This window comes from Corythoichthys intestinalis, chromosome 6 (genome assembly GCF_030265065.1).
Source record: "Corythoichthys intestinalis isolate RoL2023-P3 chromosome 6, ASM3026506v1, whole genome shotgun sequence".
Lineage (NCBI taxonomy): Eukaryota > Metazoa > Chordata > Actinopteri > Syngnathiformes > Syngnathidae > Corythoichthys > Corythoichthys intestinalis.
Window position 1 is genome coordinate 41,394,650 of NC_080400.1, and position 19,331 is coordinate 41,413,980.

The window sequence follows — 19,331 nt, forward strand, 5'->3', positions numbered from 1 at the left end:
CTGCTGACAAATCGTATGAAAATGCTGATTTTATTTCACAGCAGGACCGGACTTCTGGTCACACTACCAAAGGTTCCAAAAGCTGGTTAAACAATCATAGTGTTACTGTGCTTGTTTGGCCAGCAAGCGCCCCTGAACCGAGCCCCATACATAGTATGTCTTTAGGAGGATGAGTGACACAAGACCCAGCAATGCAGGCAGCTGAGCTGTAACTGTAAAAGTAACTTCAGTACATGAATGCAGTCATCCATGAAAAAGGAGGCCCAACCAAGTATTGAATCCAGAGAAATGAGCATACTTTTCAGAAGTCTGACAACTTTTCTTTGACCTTTTTTGACTGGGCCTACCTATAGCATTTCTTAATTTACTGTGAATTACAAGAAGAAGAAGAAAAAAAAACAGTCAAAATATGTAATTCCATGTAACAAATATAAAAACCATAACAGGTTCAACATGAAATTTCTGACAAAAAAGTTTTTTCGATATTCTAATTGATATGCAGAGGTGGGTAGTGTAGCCAAAGATTTTACTCAAGTACGAGTAGCGTTACTTTAAAATAATAGTACTCAAGTAAGAGTAAATGTAGTCATTCAAAAATGTACTCAAATACAAATGAAAAAGTATTTGGTGAAAAGAATACTCAAGTAATGAGTAACATTGTGAGTAACTGCTTCCAATGTTTGATTTTAAAAGAGAGAAAAAAAATGTTTTTTTTTTTTTTCTCAGCACAGTTCTCTATATGAACTGTTTTTATTATACTGTACTATAACCTATTACATAACTGCATTAAGCAAAATAAATAAATAAAATCATTAAATTCCGGCAAGAGAAAAAAATCTGCAGAACTGAAGCATCATTTGTCCAAAGAGCATGAGTGCCCTCTAGTGGAGAAAATTGTTCGGATAGTTGAATAGTGAATAGTTACTTCATAGTTCCTATTATGAAATTAAAAGGATCATATATCTGGTTTTCCATGGTCAATCGGTGCCAAATAAAATCTGGGTGAGTCATGTTGAGGGCAGCGCTCTTTGTCTGTTGATATGCCTCTGTATGGATCCGGTGGCTGATTGGTGAGAAGTCCATGCAGTGTAGCCGAAATCTTGCCCAAAGTTAGCTAGGTTTACCTAACCTCTGACATTAAGTGGCATTGAATATGGATATGTTTACTACTGGTGCACGATAATTATTGGTCTGATAATTATCGGTCCGATAATAGAAATTATGACGTCATCCCAATAAATCCAATAACATTATTAATAGGACCGATAATACTGTATGTACTGTGCTGTGCTACACACCAGTATGGGAAATCAGTTGACCATTTGCGGGGCATTGTTGCCACCTGCCGGTCAGAATAATTCGCTGCATCTATTTTGTTTTGTTCACAAGCTCATTCACTTACACAGTGCGGTGTCTAGCGGTAGCATTGACCATTGTGAATGCTTTCCGCCTCGGAAATATATGTCTGTAAATATTTTATGTTTACTATAACATATGGATGTGCAATATATGTTTACTTCTGTGGAGAAGGGTCATATGTACAGAACTTCATAAGTTGTGTTATAGACGCCAGCCAATTCTTAAGGCTAGTTGCTCAAGCTAGTGTGCTATGCTTTACATACAATAGTTGTGTATATAAATGTATTGTGCAGTTTGTTGTATATTGAGTATTGAATATATCTATTTTTCTGTTGTACTTTCACAATATTAAGACAAGTGTCTTCCCAAAAAAGCAAGAAAAGACCAAGCCATGTGGTTTATGGAAGTGCATTCATTTTTAGATGGCTGTCGGGCAGTGCAGAAGTGAAACGCACTGTTTTGGGCAGTACATGTACTGTAATATTTTTGGCACGGTGTTGGTGGATTGGGATGTGTGCGTTTGTAAATCAAGCGCTCCCTTTCTGTGACGTCACGCTCAAGTGTGCCGCACGGCTAGCGAGAAACACATCTTAATATGCCACTGAAAAGATGACAATTGCTTCGATGGTGTTTTAAAGATTGATATTATTATAAGAAAAGCCATTAATCCTTTTTACTCTACCATATTTTTGTTATGAGGAATGAGTGATGAACCTTACTATTTAATGTTTGGTTAGTTATAACTTAGTAAGTTATTGAGAGGCCTTTTGGTTATTGATAGGCTTGCTGTCCTAACCTGTCTCCCAGGTTAAGAAAGTTGTTCCATGGACCAAGACCACAACAGTCTCCTCTCCTGTAGCACCAAATATTTTTATTTGATGACAAAGCACAATACCTGTTGGGTTTATGTTTTAGTTCAGTGCTCATTATTCAGGAAACACATCTTCAATTATATTGACTAATTGATTGTGATTGACTCAAATCATATTTATTTGAAAAAATAAATAATGGCTCTTTATTTGAAGTCAAGACTATTCTTGTCTTTGTTTTGTTCATAATAATGTTCATGTCATTATGAAAAATCTGGTGAGGTCAAAGGCAAAAATCTATGTTGAATCCATCACTAGTTTTTTTTTTTTTTTTTTTTTCAAACCTCCAGGTGTTCAAAAACGTGGGTGAATATCCATTAAAAAAATTATATATTTATTATCGGTTATCGATATCGGTATCGGCTTTGAGGAACAGGAAGTTATCAATATCGGTTTCAAAAAATGGATATCGTGCACCCCTAATGGTTACCCTGTGCAAAATCTTTTTTAGTGATAGAAATAGCTATCCAGTGTTGTTTTGTCGAAAACTCTTTAAAACACGCTTCTTATATTCTATACTAAAACAAAATTGAAAGTCAAAGTTTATCATTTTGCTTTTGCTACCAGCCAATCTGAAAAATGGCTTTTAACTGACTTGGTAGTAATTTAATCCGTGATATCTCATTTTAGGACGGAGAAGCTCTGGAAGCAGGAACCAAAAAGTTTGAAGATCTGGAGTTCCAACAACTTGAGAGAGAAAGCAGCCTCGAGGAGGAAAGAGAAACAATGAGCCAGCAGTTGCTGCAGGAAAGAGCAGAATACCACAGCACTGTGGCCAAAAGAAAGGTATGAAAGCCTCTTTCCAAAGATTGCAAAACGCATTCTCTATCTTAGAAGGCCACTGTTTTATTCAAGCAGTATTTTGTAGAACTGGTGAAAAATACAATATCCTTCAACTGTGATGAATTTGACACATCTCTCACAAATGCAAATTAGAAATGTACTCCCATTTAAAGCTAATACTTACTGCCATACAAAAATCATTGTTAAAACGGCTCATTATTTTGATACCGAGCTGTTTTCCTAAAGTCTCTGCCCTATTAAAATGCCTTATCGGTTTGACGTATTGCATAGAAAGGTGTTGTTAATAAATTTGAATAAATAAATGGGTAAAAATAGCCAAATACATAAAGTGAGGCTTTAAAATCATAAACTGGAGGAGTACTCTGAGAGAACAGACCTCCGCCAAATTCAAAGCTTCACCACATTTGGCAGAGTGACCACTCTTAATTTTGCCCTCATGCCCCAAAATGTCATCACTCTTTCTCATCTCATCATTTGATTTACCCTACAAATTTGAGTTAAACAGGCTAACCAGTTATCAAGTTATCGCAAAATTCATTCATTCATTCATTCATTCATTCATTCATTCATTCATTCATTCATTCATTCATTCATTCATCCAAGTGGCTTCACTATAGGGTAAGAGGGGTGCTGGAGCCTATCCCATCTAACCATGGGCAGTATACATAGTTACTGAATGGTATAGTTGGGAAGGGCCGGCTCATGGCAGAGGTCCAAGTTATTATGGGGGCTTGGTTTTAGTCATAAAAAAAAAAAAAAAAAAAAAACATCCATCCCAGGCATTTGAAATAGAGAAAGAGTTGAAAGGCATACAGTATCTCAACAATTCAGTACTTAAATTGTTGTTGGTCTTTGCATTTTTTCAGCATTCATTTTCAGACATCTAACATATTTTGAAACAAATCACAGAACTCATTTTACAATACACGCACGCATACATACACTACAACCAGTCGTCACAGTTTTTATTTGTTCCAGGGATTACGTGGAACAATAACAAAGTATACGTACTTGCGAAATACGGTACTTTTAACCATTCATTTATTTGGTGTCTGAGTTTTTTTTTTTTTTTCATTCAAGCAGCGCGCGATAGAATTTCATTAAACATGCAATGCCATGGCTTATTTTAGAATATCATTATTGCGCTGTGCTTATTCAGGAAAAAGTGTCCGCTCTGGAGAACCAGGCCAACCAGCTGGGCCTCCAGGCATCTCAGGAATGTGAGCGTCTTGCCAAAGACAGGACCATCACTCTGCAAATGCTCCAAAAGGTTCACAATTCAAATGCTGGCAAATTACAGTAAATAAAGTTGATAAGGGATCCTGCAGAGTTGACATTAATACAGATTTGTATCCAGGCTATATTTGGTTATGTAGTATTTGTTTCAGACTCACTTTACAAGAATTGTCTGCCATAGGAAAAGGAGAGTCTATCTGCTCTGGAACAGAGATACCACAGCTTAACTGGAGGGAAAAGTTTTCCTAACTCCTCTACAGCGATGCGAGAAGTAAGACACTGTCACTAAAGATACACTCACACACTAAAAGTCGTCTACCCTGTTTGTCTGCCCTGTAACACAAAACTGCTTTGCATTGTTTACTTATTGACTCTTTCATTTGTTCTTGTTTGTTAGTATGCTCTTCAGTGCAGTCTTACGTGTCATTACCTGATGATTTATTTGCAGAGATTACTCATCTTTTATGCTAGTCTTCATCCCAATATTTATTTCACTCCCCAAAGCCTTAACAGAACTTATGCGTCATCTTTAACATTTTTTTTTTTTTTTTTTTTTCATGCCTTGAACTGTCAAAATAGGAATCGCACAGTACCTAACATATTATGAGGAGTTTTCTCCAACATGAATTCACTCTGAAAAGCCTGTCGGCCTTGCATATTCCCCTCCTCTCATAGTCATTTATACTCCTGCAGCCCCTCGATCCCACCCTTTCTGTGACACTTCCGCTCCGCTCATCACTCTGCATCATTAATGCCCTGTTGCTGATACGGCTCCCATTGTGTCTGCTTGGTTTGAAGCCGAACATAAACAATGGGGGAAAAAAACAACTTCCCTCCTCGACCAATAAAAGCACTCTTCATTGCCTTTAGCCTAATTATAGCACCCATTTTCATTGTTTTGATAAGATTAAGCAGCACCACGGCTGGTAATTGCATTAGTTTCCAGCATTGCAATAGTTTTTATTTTTCCCCAAGATGTCGTATGAAATGGTGGGGGAGTCTTACTGCTGTGTAAAGCATTCTTCAAGATCCACCGAAGGTTCTCAGTTGGGGGTTTAAGTATGGTTTCGGTCAGGATTTTATGTGTAAGACAGCTAATGTCGCATCACAGTGATCATTGGTCTCATGACATTTCAATTACTGCAGTTTCAATTTGATTTCTTCTGGAAATGACTCTTTCTTGGTGATTAAACATAGAAGTTTCCTTTTTGGCATAAGCCGCTGCATTGCCCCTGAAATGGAGAGGCAGTATAGAGAATGCAAGAGTAGATGATGATTTATTAATGTTTTTGTAATCCTGCAACCCTATTATAAAACAAGGAGGTTTGCATATTGTAATAATGCACCTTGATTTCCGCGCTCAACTTTTTTGAGCAACTGTAATAGTGACCTAAATTCGGCCTGATTTTGAAAAGCTTTGTTTGTGTGTCTGTGTTTATATCCCTCTATATTTCATAGTGTCATCATTTCATGGCTGTTGCTGAGGCTCAGGAGTACACTAGCTGCCTTTTGTCTTTGTGATGTAAAGCAGCCCATCGGTGTGATAAGTGCAGATGTTATTTGTGTTGAGTGATTCGTGTTCCCTGATTGCTTTGTTACTTTACTCCAACTTGCTCATGCTGGAAACCTTCTCGTTCAACTTTAATTTCCATGTGACTTTGCTCCCCCTGCTGGTCAGCTGCTAAATCATACTTCACAGCCAATTTAGAGCCGTCAATCCTTTCTGCTTGTATAATTTTTCGGTGATAAAATATGAGACAAAAATATTAAGTTTAAAACGAGATACAGAATAATTATTTATAATTGCTCCATAAGAATGAATTAGAAATACCCAAACAAATGAAGACTAACGTAGATTTAAAATATGTAGTCATATTTTTCTTTAAATTTATTTTTATACTCCGATCATAACCTCAGTCTCATCCTATTATTAGCCATGTACATGTCTGTACATCGATATGGGTTGATGGTTTTGCTTGTAATGTCTGAGCTTCATTTATTTTGTATAGGGCCTATCCAGAGTGGATTGAACAAAATCTGGCTCAGAGAAGAAAAAGAAAATGTCAGAAACAAAGACAACCAGACCCTTAAGCAATTTGGCCTTTTATTGTGTTGCTAAGAATCGGATTCTTTGAAATATTCTCTTTGTTTCTGATCCTTTGTATTTGTGTATTTGTTGTGAGGTTCAAGTATGTATGAAACAGATTTCCCTGCTGGACTGGGTCGCTAATTTATCTGTTGTTGTTCCTCCTCTTTCTTTGCCTTACTCCTGGTCTATGTTTGTGTCTTTATATGTATGTGTTTGGGAAGGAATATGTAACAGTGAACCAGTTGAGTCAAATGTATGGAATGCCAAAGGTGGAGTCGTCCCCCACCTCTCCACTACGCCATCCCCTGCAGTCTGGAGCTGTAGCTAGCGCCTTCTCCTGCTCCCCTTCTTCTCCGGGCTCCTCCTTGTCTTTCCCTGTGGAGGTGTGTGCTGTCCTTTCCCTTCTACTCCTGACATACATCTTTGAACATACAATTCCCTCTCCGCCCTCTGTCTGGCACATTGGATATGTCACTCTGTCTTTTTTATTAACCAATCTTACATCACTATCTCATTTTCTATTGAGAAATAGAAAGGTGTAACTGTTACTAAAGATGAGGCACTTTTAGTCTTTAATGTAAATGTTGCAAAATATTACTAGACTTTATTGTTAAACATTACCTACTGAGACACTTTAACAATTTGATAGCAGAGCTTTTCCTTTATGTAACTAATGATGATGCCAAGTGTTGTTGTTTTCAGACTGTGGTAAAAAGTAGCTTTCGCTCACAAGTGTTCTGCTGAATATTGTAGCGAGTGTTTCTGCAGCGATTAGTAATTCTGCTCAAGGAGGGACGTCACTTCTAAATTCAAACTGCAGGGTAGATACATTAAAGGAAAGATTAAGTAAAACAGAACGAGATGAACATGTTAATGCTACTGTGAGAAACTGGGCCATTGCAGTAGACGCGTAGAATTAGTATACAGAAATGTAAAATAGGGATATACCGGCTGGAGGGTACAAAGCGAACTGCAATTGATAGGAACAATGTACTAGAGATATTTAAGAACACATTTCCAAGTAGGAAATAATACATTTCAACTCTCATCCTGATCTGTTTTTAAGTGCTTTTTAATCTCTGCATTGTTTTCTTCTCGTTTTGCTTGTCTTCTCTGTGCATGCCACACCTGCCTCTCTCTGCTGCTGTTGCTGCTTGATGGTCTCTGCTGTACCAGTCTGAAAGCAGCAGGTCTCCATTGCTCAAACTAGATTTAGAACAATGGTACCAGGAGCTGTTGGCAGGTTCCAGCCAGCTCTGGTCTCCCCCTCTGCCAGCCAAGTCATTATCAGGCCGCAGGCCCACTCTGCAGGTAGAGGGTCTTCTTTCTCTTTTCCGCACACTATGGGCCTCTACAAGGTCAAACCTGCAGCTTTCACTTGCTATTAAACACTTTGAGTCAAGTGTTAAATAATTCTGCGTTTCACTCTCTCCTTATGCATCTTGAAAGTAAAGTAAGCTAAAAAAAAAAACCAAAACATCCTTTTCATGTAAAAAAAGGATTCCATATAAAAGGACTTTTGATATCACATTACTCACACCAGTGTTAAATCAGGTTGTATCAAGGTATCCCTCTTTTTATTGCTAGTCCAGTTCATATCAGCACTATGGCTAGGTTCATACTGCAGGTCTCACTGGACAATTGTGATTTTTTTTTTTTTTGTCATATCCGTTTTTTTGGCATGCCCATTCTGACTGCTTTTGTTCATTGGGCCCGTTCAAGTATTACGCATTCGCACTAATTTGCAGTCCGACATGCGCTGAGCAAGAAGACCCGCATGTGCAGAAGCATCAAAACAAATGACTACACATGCTGGCTGTCATCCGTCATTGCAGGGAGATCATATTTTGATTTCCAAAAAGAGGACACAAATAACAGACATTAATAATTCCCATTTAGTCTTAAAGTGGGGCAAATAAGTATTTAGTCAACCACTAATTGTGCAAGTTCTCCCACTTGAAAATATTAGAGAGGCCTGCAATTGTCAACATGGGTAAACCTTAACCATGAGAGACAGAGTGTGGAAAAAAAATCCAGAAAATCACATTGTTTGATTTTTAAAGAATTTATTTGCAAATCATGGTGGAAAATAAGTATTTGGTCTATACCAAAAGTTCATCTCAATACTTTGTTATGTACCCTTTGTTGGCAATAACGGAGGCTAAACATTTTTTGTAGCTCTTCACATGCTTTTCACACACTGTTGCTGGTATTTTGGCCCATTCCTCCATGCAGATCTCCTCTAGAGCAGTGATGTTTTGGGGCTGTCGTTGAGCAACACAGACTTTCAACTCCCTCCTCACCCCGTGGCGTCAAAATGATAACAAGAACGGGGACCAAAAATCCCAGAACCACACGGGGGGACCTAGTGAATGAACTAGAGAAAGCTGAGACCACAGTAGTAACACAATGCTCCGCCAGGGACTCAAATCCTGCACTGCCAGACGTGTCCCCCTGCGGAAGAAAGTACACGTCCAGGCCCGTCTGCGGTTCGCTAGGGAGCATTTGGATGATCCAGAAGAGGACTGGGAGAATGTGTTATGGTCAGAAGAAACCAAAATAGAACTTTTTGGTAGAAACACAGGTTCTCTTGTTTGGAGGGAAAAAATACTGAATTGCACCATACCCACTGTGAAGCATGGGGGTGGAAACATCATGCTTTGGGGCTGTTTTTCTGCAAAGGGACCAGGACAACTGATCTGTGTAAAGGAAAGAAAGAATGGGGCCATGTATCGAGAGATTTTGAGTGAAAATCTCCTCCCATCAGCAAGGGCATTGAAGATGAGACGTGGAGGGTCTTTCAGCATGACAATGATCCCAAACACAAAGCCAGGGCTACAAAGGAGTGGCTTCGTAAGAAGCATTTCAAGGTCCTGGAGTGGCCTAGCCAGTCTCCAGGTCTCAACCCCATAGAAAATCTGCGGAGGGAGTTGAAAGTCCATGTTGCCCAACGACAGCCCCAAAACGTCACTGCTCTAGAGGAGATCTGCATGGAGGAATGGGCCAAAATACCAGCAACAGTGTTTGAAAAGCTTGTGAAGAGTTACAGAAAACGTTTTGCCTCCGTTATTGCGAACAAAGGGTACATAACAAAGTATTGAGATGAACTTTTGGTATTGACCAAATATTTATTTTACACCATGATTTGCAAATAAATTATTTAAAAATCAAACAATGTGATCTGTTTTTTTTTTTTTTCCCACATTCTGTCTCGCATGGTTGAGGTTTAACCATGTTGATTACAGGCCTCTCTAATATTTTCAAGTGGGAGAACTTGCACTATTAGTGGTTGACTAAATCCTTATTTGCCCCACTGTATATTCAAAGTTTATGTGGATTGATAGAACGCACGCACGCGTGTGCATGACACACACATAAGCCTTATGTGTGTGCGTCAATTTGCCCCAACTCGGCCATGTAAGCAACACTGAAATATTGCTTATATGGCGCACATAGAGAAAACCGAGCATAATCAGGCTTATCGTTTACTTCATTTTATTTTTTTATGACTGTAATCAAGCCTTTCTCCTGCGTAGAAGCCGAGTTCAAACTAAGCGCTACAGCTAATGCACAGCTATCGCTGTCTTCCTGCCTGCCGCTCTCACTCTTTGCTGCATTCATTCCGATTTGGGAGACTTGAGAGTTTCGACCGCCTTCACATTCTGGGAAAATGTGGCCCAGATCGGATTTAAACCACATACGAAAGTGACCCAGATTTGAAATGGTCCACTTCTATGCGACTTGTCACATTCAGACAGTCAAGTTAATGCCTCACTCAAGTCAGAAAAACATGAAAAAATTGGATTTGTGCATTAAGACCTGCAGTATGAACCTAGCCTATGTGATTGCAGCATCAAAGGGCCATTTGATAATTCACAGGCTAATATGTCAGTATATATATGTCTTTGATCATAAAAGTACCGATCAAATATGAAATCACATCTATTGTTTTATGTAACAGTATCTAATAACTTTTGATTTCATTTCTTATTTAGCAGCAATTTCCCCTCAGGTGCAAACATCTCATCCATAGTGGGACAATTATCATACTGGATTCATAATACATGAAAGAAAATTCAGCTTGCGAGACTACAGCTCCTTATTTAGTTTTGTCCTCCATCTTCAGGTGTTCCGCTCCAAGCTAGACAGTGAAGCAGGACAGTCCCCTCATTTAGCCAAATCTGGATCTTCTCCGCAGCAGGGCGCAGCAACATTGGGGCGCAACACAAGCTCTAAGGTAGTTCTTCTTTTGTGAAGAGATGTCTTCAGCAAGGGTTTCCTCACCTTCTCTCATGTCAGAGAATCTCCTGATCGTATTTTCTCCTACCTGCTACTTTTTAGAGCCCTCTTCTAACCCCTAAAAGCTCAAGCAGCCTGCCCAGAAACCTGGCTGCCACCCTGCAGAGCATTGAAACTAAGAGACAGCTTGCGCTGCAGCAGAAAGGTAAATATGGATTGCACAATACCATGTTTCGTAAAAGTCAGTATCATATGGATGTTGAACTCGATGTGCCCATAATATGTGCTTGTAGAATCTAATATCAAGTACTCGTGCTAGTACTAAACTGTTTTTTTTTTATTTAACATGTATGTAGTTTAAAAATATCATTGCGATTTTAGTTCATGGGGTTGCAGAAATGCACTGATAAATGCAATGCATGTATTTGGAGTTAATTATATTGTGAAAGTTCAGCTACTTGATTATAATTCACAATCATTTTACGTTATACATTTAAAAACTGGCATTTATGCAGGTGTGTATAGACTTTTCATATCCATTCTTGATTAGCATCTGCAGATATATCTGTCTTTGTGTGGTGATCTCAGAACCTCAGATGTCGAGTCAGCCACCCACAGAGGGAAGATCAGCAGGTAGCTCTAAAAACAGTGTGACCTCCAAACTGTCATGGTTTTATTTTAAATGGTCTATACTTCAAAAGCAATCTTAACCACAACTAGGCTATTGGTGAATGCTAATTCATGCCTCTGACCTTCAGTTTCCTCCGTGCCTGGTGTCTCATTAACTTTTTATTTTTTGTCTTCTCTGTTGACTGGTTACTCACCTCCCTATTTTTCCTTGGTGGTGATTGGTGAATAAATCATGCATGTTGAACAACTTAGAAGCTTGTGGCCCATTGAGCTTCTTAATAGATGTCTCTTAACGATGAATTCACAGCAACCTGTGATCAAACTGGATGGAATTTTGAAATAGTCTACATTAAATGATGAAGGATGCATGATGTACTTACTGCATAATGGTGGTTCCAGTTAGGGTTTGATGTATATTCTGCTTGTTTGATTTATCTAATTCAGCATTGAGACCTTTACGTGTTAGTGTTTCTGACCTAGTTTTGCTTTAGTGTCTGTCTCCTGACTTATATTGGCTGTTTTTGCATGTAGAGTAAAAGTTATATCAGGTCAGCAATGTTGGGCAAAATGACAATATCACCAAAATGATAGTAATTGTGGTCCTTTTATCATCACTTTTAAGAATATAGTATACTGGACTGTCTCAGGAAATTAGAATACACAATATTCTAATTTTTTGAGACAGTCCTGTGTATATATACAGGACTGTCTCAGGAAATTAGAATACACAATATTCTAATTTCCTGACTGTCTCAGGAAATTAGAATATTGTGTATTCTAATTTCCTGAGACAGTCCTGTATATATACACAGGACTGTCTCAAAAAATTAGAATATTGTGTATTCTAATTTCCTGAGACAGTCCAGTATAAATGCACTGTACTAAACTTTACAAAGTACTGATACTTCTGTAATCAGTGTTGTGGAACAGCTACTAGCTGTAGTAAACATAAAATAAAATCTCCTACAAGTCATGCTACTTTAAGATTTTAAATAGAAATAAATCAAATTCCTAAGATTACTTAGGTTCCCTCTTGTTTGAGTATTCCTGACTCGTTTAATCAAGTTAATACTGTACACTTTACACTTAGTAAAATGAGTTGTACTATCTGGAATGATCAAATTTGTAAGCAAAACTTACATTTCTTAGTAAACTTAACTTGAAATGCTAAGTTGTGTGAACTTGAAATGTTAAGTTCTGTGAACTTGATTTGTTTACGTAGTTTTGTGACCTTGAAATGTTTTGTGAACTTACCCCTAGCATCACTCATGATGTCTTCAAAAGAGTGCGCTGGAAACAGCATAGGCAGCCAGGCTGTTTTTGTTTTTGCAGTTCAGTTCTCTACTTGGTGTGTTGTCATTTAGAAGACTGGGGTTTGAATCTTGCTTGGATTAGCTTCTTAATTATGTATTGAAATCTAAATCCAGTTTAATCAGTTACTTAACGTGAATCCAGTTTACTTTAAATCTTAAACTCAGTTTAGTTAACACAAGTTAATTTTAATAAAATTTTGAGTTTTTGGTGATAATTTGACTTGTGTGAATTTTCAATCACAAATTGAAAATTTAAGTGAAATAAGTTGACTTGTAGTTCTGCTAAAAATAAATTTAAAAAAACACTGTAGGTAGGGATGGGAATCAAAATCCGATTCCAATTCGGAACCGGTTCCGAGTGTTTCGAGGCCTCGACATCACAATGAAAAAGCCTTAACGATCCCTTTAACGATTCCTAAAGACGCGTATTGCGTCGTGACGTGTCTTGTTGTCCAGACGCATCAAACTAGCATGGCGCCAAGAACCACTCGCTCCAAAGTTTGACTACACTTCACCAGGAAAGAGTGTGAAAATGAAAGGTTATGACGGGTAAGCACAAGCATTGCAGCCATAAACATAACAATGACAGCACGTAGGTTCAAACGCTCGAAAGTGTGTCTTCACTTCACGAGGAAAAATTACAACAAAGCGACAACAAAGCAGTCATTGCAAGGTGGAGATAACTGCATCGGGAGGGAATACGACTGCGCTGTCCTCACAGAGAGGCTAAGGCTCAGTCCTGGCTATACAGCTAGCTTAACTCCCAAATGACGATGCGGAAGACGTTGGTATAATTTCCTGACTTTATTCAACCATCACTTGAAGAGTGAAACTAAGAATAGAAATGAAACAAATCAATTTCGTCCCCAATAACAAACAGGTTTGCATTAACGTAAATCAGCGATGATTAGCTGCTAATAACAGTAATAACAAATGGTTAGCATTCGTTCGCTAGTATTAGCACATCGTTCAAACCACTACACAACTGGATTTAAGTGTCCGATCGCGAGTGGAAACACAACAACAACAACACAAAAGATGATACATACAGGCGTTGCCTCTGTAGATATTAACATTAACAAAGAACGTAGGCTCCTAGAAGTGTTTCCCTCTCTCACTAACTCGCTCACTCGCTTGGATGTGGCATTTCTTCTTCGGGTGTAAGCGCGCTCTTCTTCACGTGAGCGCGTTCTTCTTCGCGTGAGGAAGCGCAAGGGCGCCCCCACTTGAGCGTGTAAGCGCCACAAAAACTAAAAGGCATGCTAATGGTAAATAATACACATTAACCCAGCAGTCCCCAAACTGCGGCCCGGGCCCAAATACGGCCCGCCTCCACATTTGGTCCGGCCATTTTGAATTTTTTTTTTTTTTCTCAATCGTGTTATTTATTTCCTGGCCTTTTCCTTGAAGAATTCAGAGAGGGTTATTTGGTTATTATATATTTAATTAATAGTGTTTTTATTATTAATTATTATTATTATATTATATTATTATTTTTATTTTATTTACTTTCATTCTGTGAAGAATCCAGAAAGGGTTATTTGATTGTGGCTTTCTGAAAAACAATAATTTTTTTACATTTATGCACTTCTGCAATCGTCACACTTTATCTGTTACAAACTGACCCCGGCCCCTCATCAGAGAAGGGAAAGGTTATGTGGCCCTCACAGGAAAAAGTTTGGGGACCCCTGCTTTAACACATATTGCCAAAGGCAGAACAACAACCTACCTGCCAATATATACCAATATTTTTTATTTCTATTAGATAAATGTTTCAGTAAAATGTTACACATTCTTGTGTATTTGCCACTTATTGCCACAGTTAACATTGAGGCTTTGGGCCTCTTTTGATCTCGTTGTGAGTTTGTAAGGTTGTGACTTCTGATTAAACAAACTCGATGCCAATCAAAACGTTTGTTCTTCTTTTCCCCCCAAATTAGAATTGATAAGAGAATCGATAAAGAATCGAATCGTTAAGCAATATCGATAATGGAATCGGAATCGTAAAAATCCTATCAATTCCCATCCCTAACTGTAGGTGTACATCAAACAACACAAACATATCCTATGGTGTATCAATAAACAACAGTCAAACAGTTAACTCATTTGTTGCTATTGATGCTGATAAATGTCCAATCAATTTTAAATGGGAGGGCTGCCAATGAATGATCATGTTACAGTACCATTGACGGGATTGATGTCCAGTCTACTTTAACTGGAAAGCCTAGCAGCGATCGAATGGGCATTAGGTCAATGAAAGTAAACACACATTGCCACTACTACTATATTGCGAAAGAATCAGCCACCAAAAAATAGTTTTATTTTAAATAATTTATCAAACATGACACAATTTTTACGAAATATAAAATGGTCCATATTGTGATAGAAGATTCTTACCATTTCGCCCAGTGCTAATAGACACAAAACAAAAGGAAACAAACAATGTATTAAGTCTCAAATTCTTCAGGTCAACAGGTAATTGAAGAGCAGCGACGTCGTCTGGCTGAGCTTAAGCAGAGAGCAGCAGCAGAGGCTCAGTGTCAGTGGGAGGCGCTCCATGGCTCGCAGCCCAACCTCATCACCTCAATGCCATCCTACCCCCCGGTAATGTCCTACAGTCCTGCACTCAGTCACAGGTCTGCAGGCCCCCCTCCTTTGGTCCAGCACTCCATTCTACATCACAATCCAGCATCAGCCAGTGAGCGGCCTTATGACACGCTGAGCCTGGAGAGTTCTGACAGCATGGACACCAGTGTGTCCACAGGAAACAACTCTGCTTGCTCGCCAGATAATCTGTCAAGGTGAGCGAGAACATCGCTTTGCTCTAATTCCGTCAACACTGTTGGGCGTTATGATTTGATTTTCATGGACATTTTGGTTCATGTGATATTCAACGGTGCTCATTGGTTCGGTGGTGAACAGTCTTAATCCAATCATGATCCTTAAGCTGTTTAAAAATCAGTTTTAAACTCATTTTACATATATAGGAAGTGTATGTGTACATGTGGGAATGTGCTTGTGTGTCTCATCTTAGGCTGAACTAAACAGACTCTCAGTCTCTCAGTTGATGTGCATTTCAACTTAATTTTTGTGCACTATTATGCCAAAACCCTGTCTAAAAGGGGAAAAAAGTGGGACAATTTTTTTGAATAGATGCTACTTTGGCGTCATCAGAACGAATTGTGAAGCGAATTGTTGTGTTTTGAGACGAATATTATAATGGAGGATTGGTTGAAAATAATATGTGAGTCGAAAATCCCAAGTATGTGGGGAGGCGCTGTTCAAAGATTGGATTTATATTAAATGACATCATTATTATTGGGCAATCGGGCTGTGGTATAGCAACAGATTTATTAATAATGAGGTTAGATGAGAGTTGTACAATTTCGAATAATTCCTTTAGCCAGTTTATGAAGAATTCAGTCAGGCACAGACAAAAGCACCCACAGGCACCATTTCCCAGATTGCGCCCCACCATTTAAAGACTTTATCTGCATGTTTTAATTTGAAGACCATCTGTTGGCGCCAGGTTGTGTGCTGTTTTACTAAAGTGTTCACTGCAGGATTCTCTCAGTTTAAACCATTGCTCACAGCTTTATTGTGGCTCACGAGAGACAAAACTGTATTGGTAAAATATTTTGGATAACTTTAATGGCATTTGCGCACTAATTAAAAGTGTACATTAGAGACCAAGGTACAAGATCAACAGAGGAGGCCTGTTTGATCTCAATCTAATACTATACTATATGAAAAGAAGCATTAAATGTATTCTTTAATTTGCTTCATCACGTTTGAAATTGCAAGATATGTTAAATATTTGACTATGCTGTATACTGGTTATATTTCAGCATCATTGTAAAAACCCCAATTAAATTGGGTTGTTGTGTTCACACAGCTTTTCACAAAGAAGTAATACTCGCTCAGTGAACACACACACACACAAAAAGAAAGAAACCTCTAATAACTTGGTAATATTCATGAATTTAAATATGAAAGATCTTGTCTTTGTGGTAGACAGTATTCCATAATTTATAGATTGAAAAGGATTAGCAAATCATTGTATTGTTTATATTTACATGTCATAAATAACATGTCCTAACTTCATCAGACTGAGGGTTTTTAACCACAGGTCTATATGAAGATGTAATTTGTGTGCAAAAATGAACTTATTTATTTCAGACAACCCATTGTTATAAAATGGAATCCGTACTTTAAAAAAAAAAGGTACTATTTCCATTTTTAGTCGGGACACATAAACAAAGCTGTTGTTCACCTCGTCATGAAAATCATTCATTCATATTTGAATGTAGTGGTCTTGTTTTCACTTGAAGTGTTGGAGGAGCGGACGTGCTGAAGATTGAAGAGATGGAGAAAATGTTGAAGGAGGCACAGATGGAGAAAGCCAGACTTATTGAGTTTCGGGTAAGTGCCATTACAATGCAGATGTTAGGAGATAGTGATTTTTTGGAATCAAATTCAGGTGATTGATGACTTTTTGCAGTGATGCGATCAATGAGGGAGTATATAGTGATTCAGTACCATACTTGCGTCCTTTCATTTATTATTATTAGTTTTTTTTTTTCACTTTGTGCTTCAATTAAGTTGCAAATACAATTTATACTATTCTAACAATCAAGGTGACCAGCAGGCTAAAAAGAAAATAAATCATACGTATGGAAACATGTATGCTGGTGCAAAATATTGACCGGAAGCTCTCTCCTTCAGGAACAGGAGAGCTCCGTTCGCCATCAGATGCTGGAGGAAGAGCGTAAAAGGAGGGAAGAAGCAGAGAAAAGACTACAGGAAGAAACCCTGCACCGACAGCAGCTGGTGGAGAAGGAGGTTAAGTTGAGAGCCAAGAACTTCTCGCAGGTCAGTAAAAGGAGGAGTAATTGCAAATGTGTACTGTGAAATAGCGTGTCTTCCAAATTAAAAGTTTAATTTGACAGACATGAGCTTCTAAGATTTTTAGAGTAAAGTCACTGCCTGATACATACATATATAAAAGGCCGGACTGAAAGACAGCACGGAGGAACTGATCATGGCAGCACAAGAACAGGCCCTAAACACAATATCAATAGAGGCCGAGGTCTATCACACCAGACAGACCCCAGGTGCAGGCTATGCAAAGAGGCCCCTGAGACAGTCCAGCACATCACAGCAGGGTGTAAAATGTTGGCAGGCAAGGCATACGTGGAACGACATAACCAGGTAGCAGGCATAGTGTACAGGAACATCTGTGCTGAGTCAAGGTGGGCGACACCTCCAAAGGTGGTCGAGAACAACCGAGTCAAGTTCCTGTGGGACTTCTGGATCCAGACAGACAAACTGGTGATGGCCAACCAGCCTGACGTAGTGTTGGTGGATAAACATCAGATGTAGTGGTGCATCGATTAATTGATAAACTCGAGTGATCGATTAGAAAAAAAGATTAAAATAAAATTTTGCTGATTCGAGTATCCGTTTCATTAAAGTGGCCCTGTAATGGTTTATTTTGAAAGTGTTTGCATTTAGTTTTATTGATTTGGGTGGATACACTGCCCTCTTGTCTGCCCCATTTCACATGGATGAATCCAGCTGCACCCTGTTAAGACCAACAGTAGCTTTTGTTTGAGCTAAAGTTTTTTTTAATGCATTCGTAATTTAGTTTATAGGTATATTTAGCTGTTTTTTTGTGAGAGTATGTGTCTGAACCATTTGTTAAGAGCATTGTAAAAAAGAAATGTCAGCATTTAATAACATTTAAGCTAGCTGACTTTTGCTATGCAAGTTAGCCAATTGTTCTTTTGTTGTACATAGATCGTCATTTATTTACTTTTTTATACTGTTTGCGGCTGAGCTTAGGTACTTTAATTTTTCACGTTCCTTATCCGATTACTCGATCATTCAAATTAACCAGTTCATCGATTAATCGGCTACTAAAATAATCGATAGCTGCAGCCCTAATCAGAAGACAGCCGCAGTGATAGATGTAGCAATCCCAAGAGATAGCAACGTCAGGAAAAAAGAACATGAAAAGCTGGAGAAATATCAAGGGTTGAAGGAAGAGTTGGAGAAAATGTGGGGAGTGAAGGCAGCTGTGGTGCCATTAGTGATCGGGACACTAGGGGCAGTAACCCCCAAGCTGGGTGCATGGCTCCAACAGATACCAGGAACAACATCTGACGTCTCCGTTCAGAAGAGCGCAATCCTAGGGACAGCTAAGATCCTGCGCAGAACTGTCAAGCTACCAGGCCTCTGGTAGAGGACCCGAGCTTGAAAGGAGAGACCATACTGCCCGGGTGGGCGAGACGACGATTATATATACCGCTATATGTATAGCCATATACAGTAGCCATGTTGTGTTGTGCAAGTTCTGAAATAAATGATTAAAAACTTGACGACGCTGGCGACTTCCTTGCTGGTTACAATAATGATGATTGTCACCTGAACTTATAAAGACTGCCGAATAGAAGTCTGTGGAGGACTGTCGAGATTGTAGACATATTGCGGCCGTATTGTCGAGCCAATTCACTGACACGCACACCACGCTCATATTTTTCTCTAATTTCCATCTTCAATCCAATGGTAAGCGTCACCTTTTTCCTTTTTTCACCACCAGCACTAACCTTCTGGGACTCATGTTAATTTCTCTCACAAGAAAATCCCCCGTGCGGCAGTGTTGTCGGAAAACAATGAAATTGTGACACTGTCATAGATCGTCGCATTTCGAGCATGTCGTCATATGTCGAGACAAATGACGAGTCAAAATATACGTCGGATGTCGAAAGGATCGTATGTCGATGTGATTGT

At 38.8% G+C, this 19,331-nt stretch overlaps 1 protein-coding gene across 16 annotated transcripts in view; it reads left to right on the forward strand.

The window, feature by feature from the left end:
• Nucleotides 1-19,331, forward strand: part of phldb1b (pleckstrin homology-like domain, family B, member 1b) — a 155,136-nt gene that overhangs the window by 121,486 nt on the left and 14,319 nt on the right. For 9 of the 16 annotated variants that reach the window (XM_057839802.1, XM_057839806.1, XM_057839812.1 and 6 more), the window contains 11 exons: nt 2,859-3,014; nt 4,192-4,302; nt 4,450-4,539; nt 6,579-6,740; nt 7,534-7,668; nt 10,484-10,594; nt 10,699-10,801; nt 11,185-11,229; nt 15,007-15,340; nt 16,871-16,961; nt 17,265-17,411. In XM_057839802.1, coding sequence (XP_057695785.1) covers nt 2,859-3,014; nt 4,192-4,302; nt 4,450-4,539; nt 6,579-6,740; nt 7,534-7,668; nt 10,484-10,594; nt 10,699-10,801; nt 11,185-11,229; nt 15,007-15,340; nt 16,871-16,961; nt 17,265-17,411 — 1,485 coding nt within the window. The remainder of the gene's footprint in view (nt 1-2,858; nt 3,015-4,191; nt 4,303-4,449; nt 4,540-6,578; nt 6,741-7,533; nt 7,669-10,483; nt 10,595-10,698; nt 10,802-11,184; nt 11,230-15,006; nt 15,341-16,870; nt 16,962-17,264; nt 17,412-19,331) is intronic. The other 7 variants (XM_057839804.1, XM_057839817.1, XM_057839808.1 and 4 more) reach the window with 4 other exon arrangements.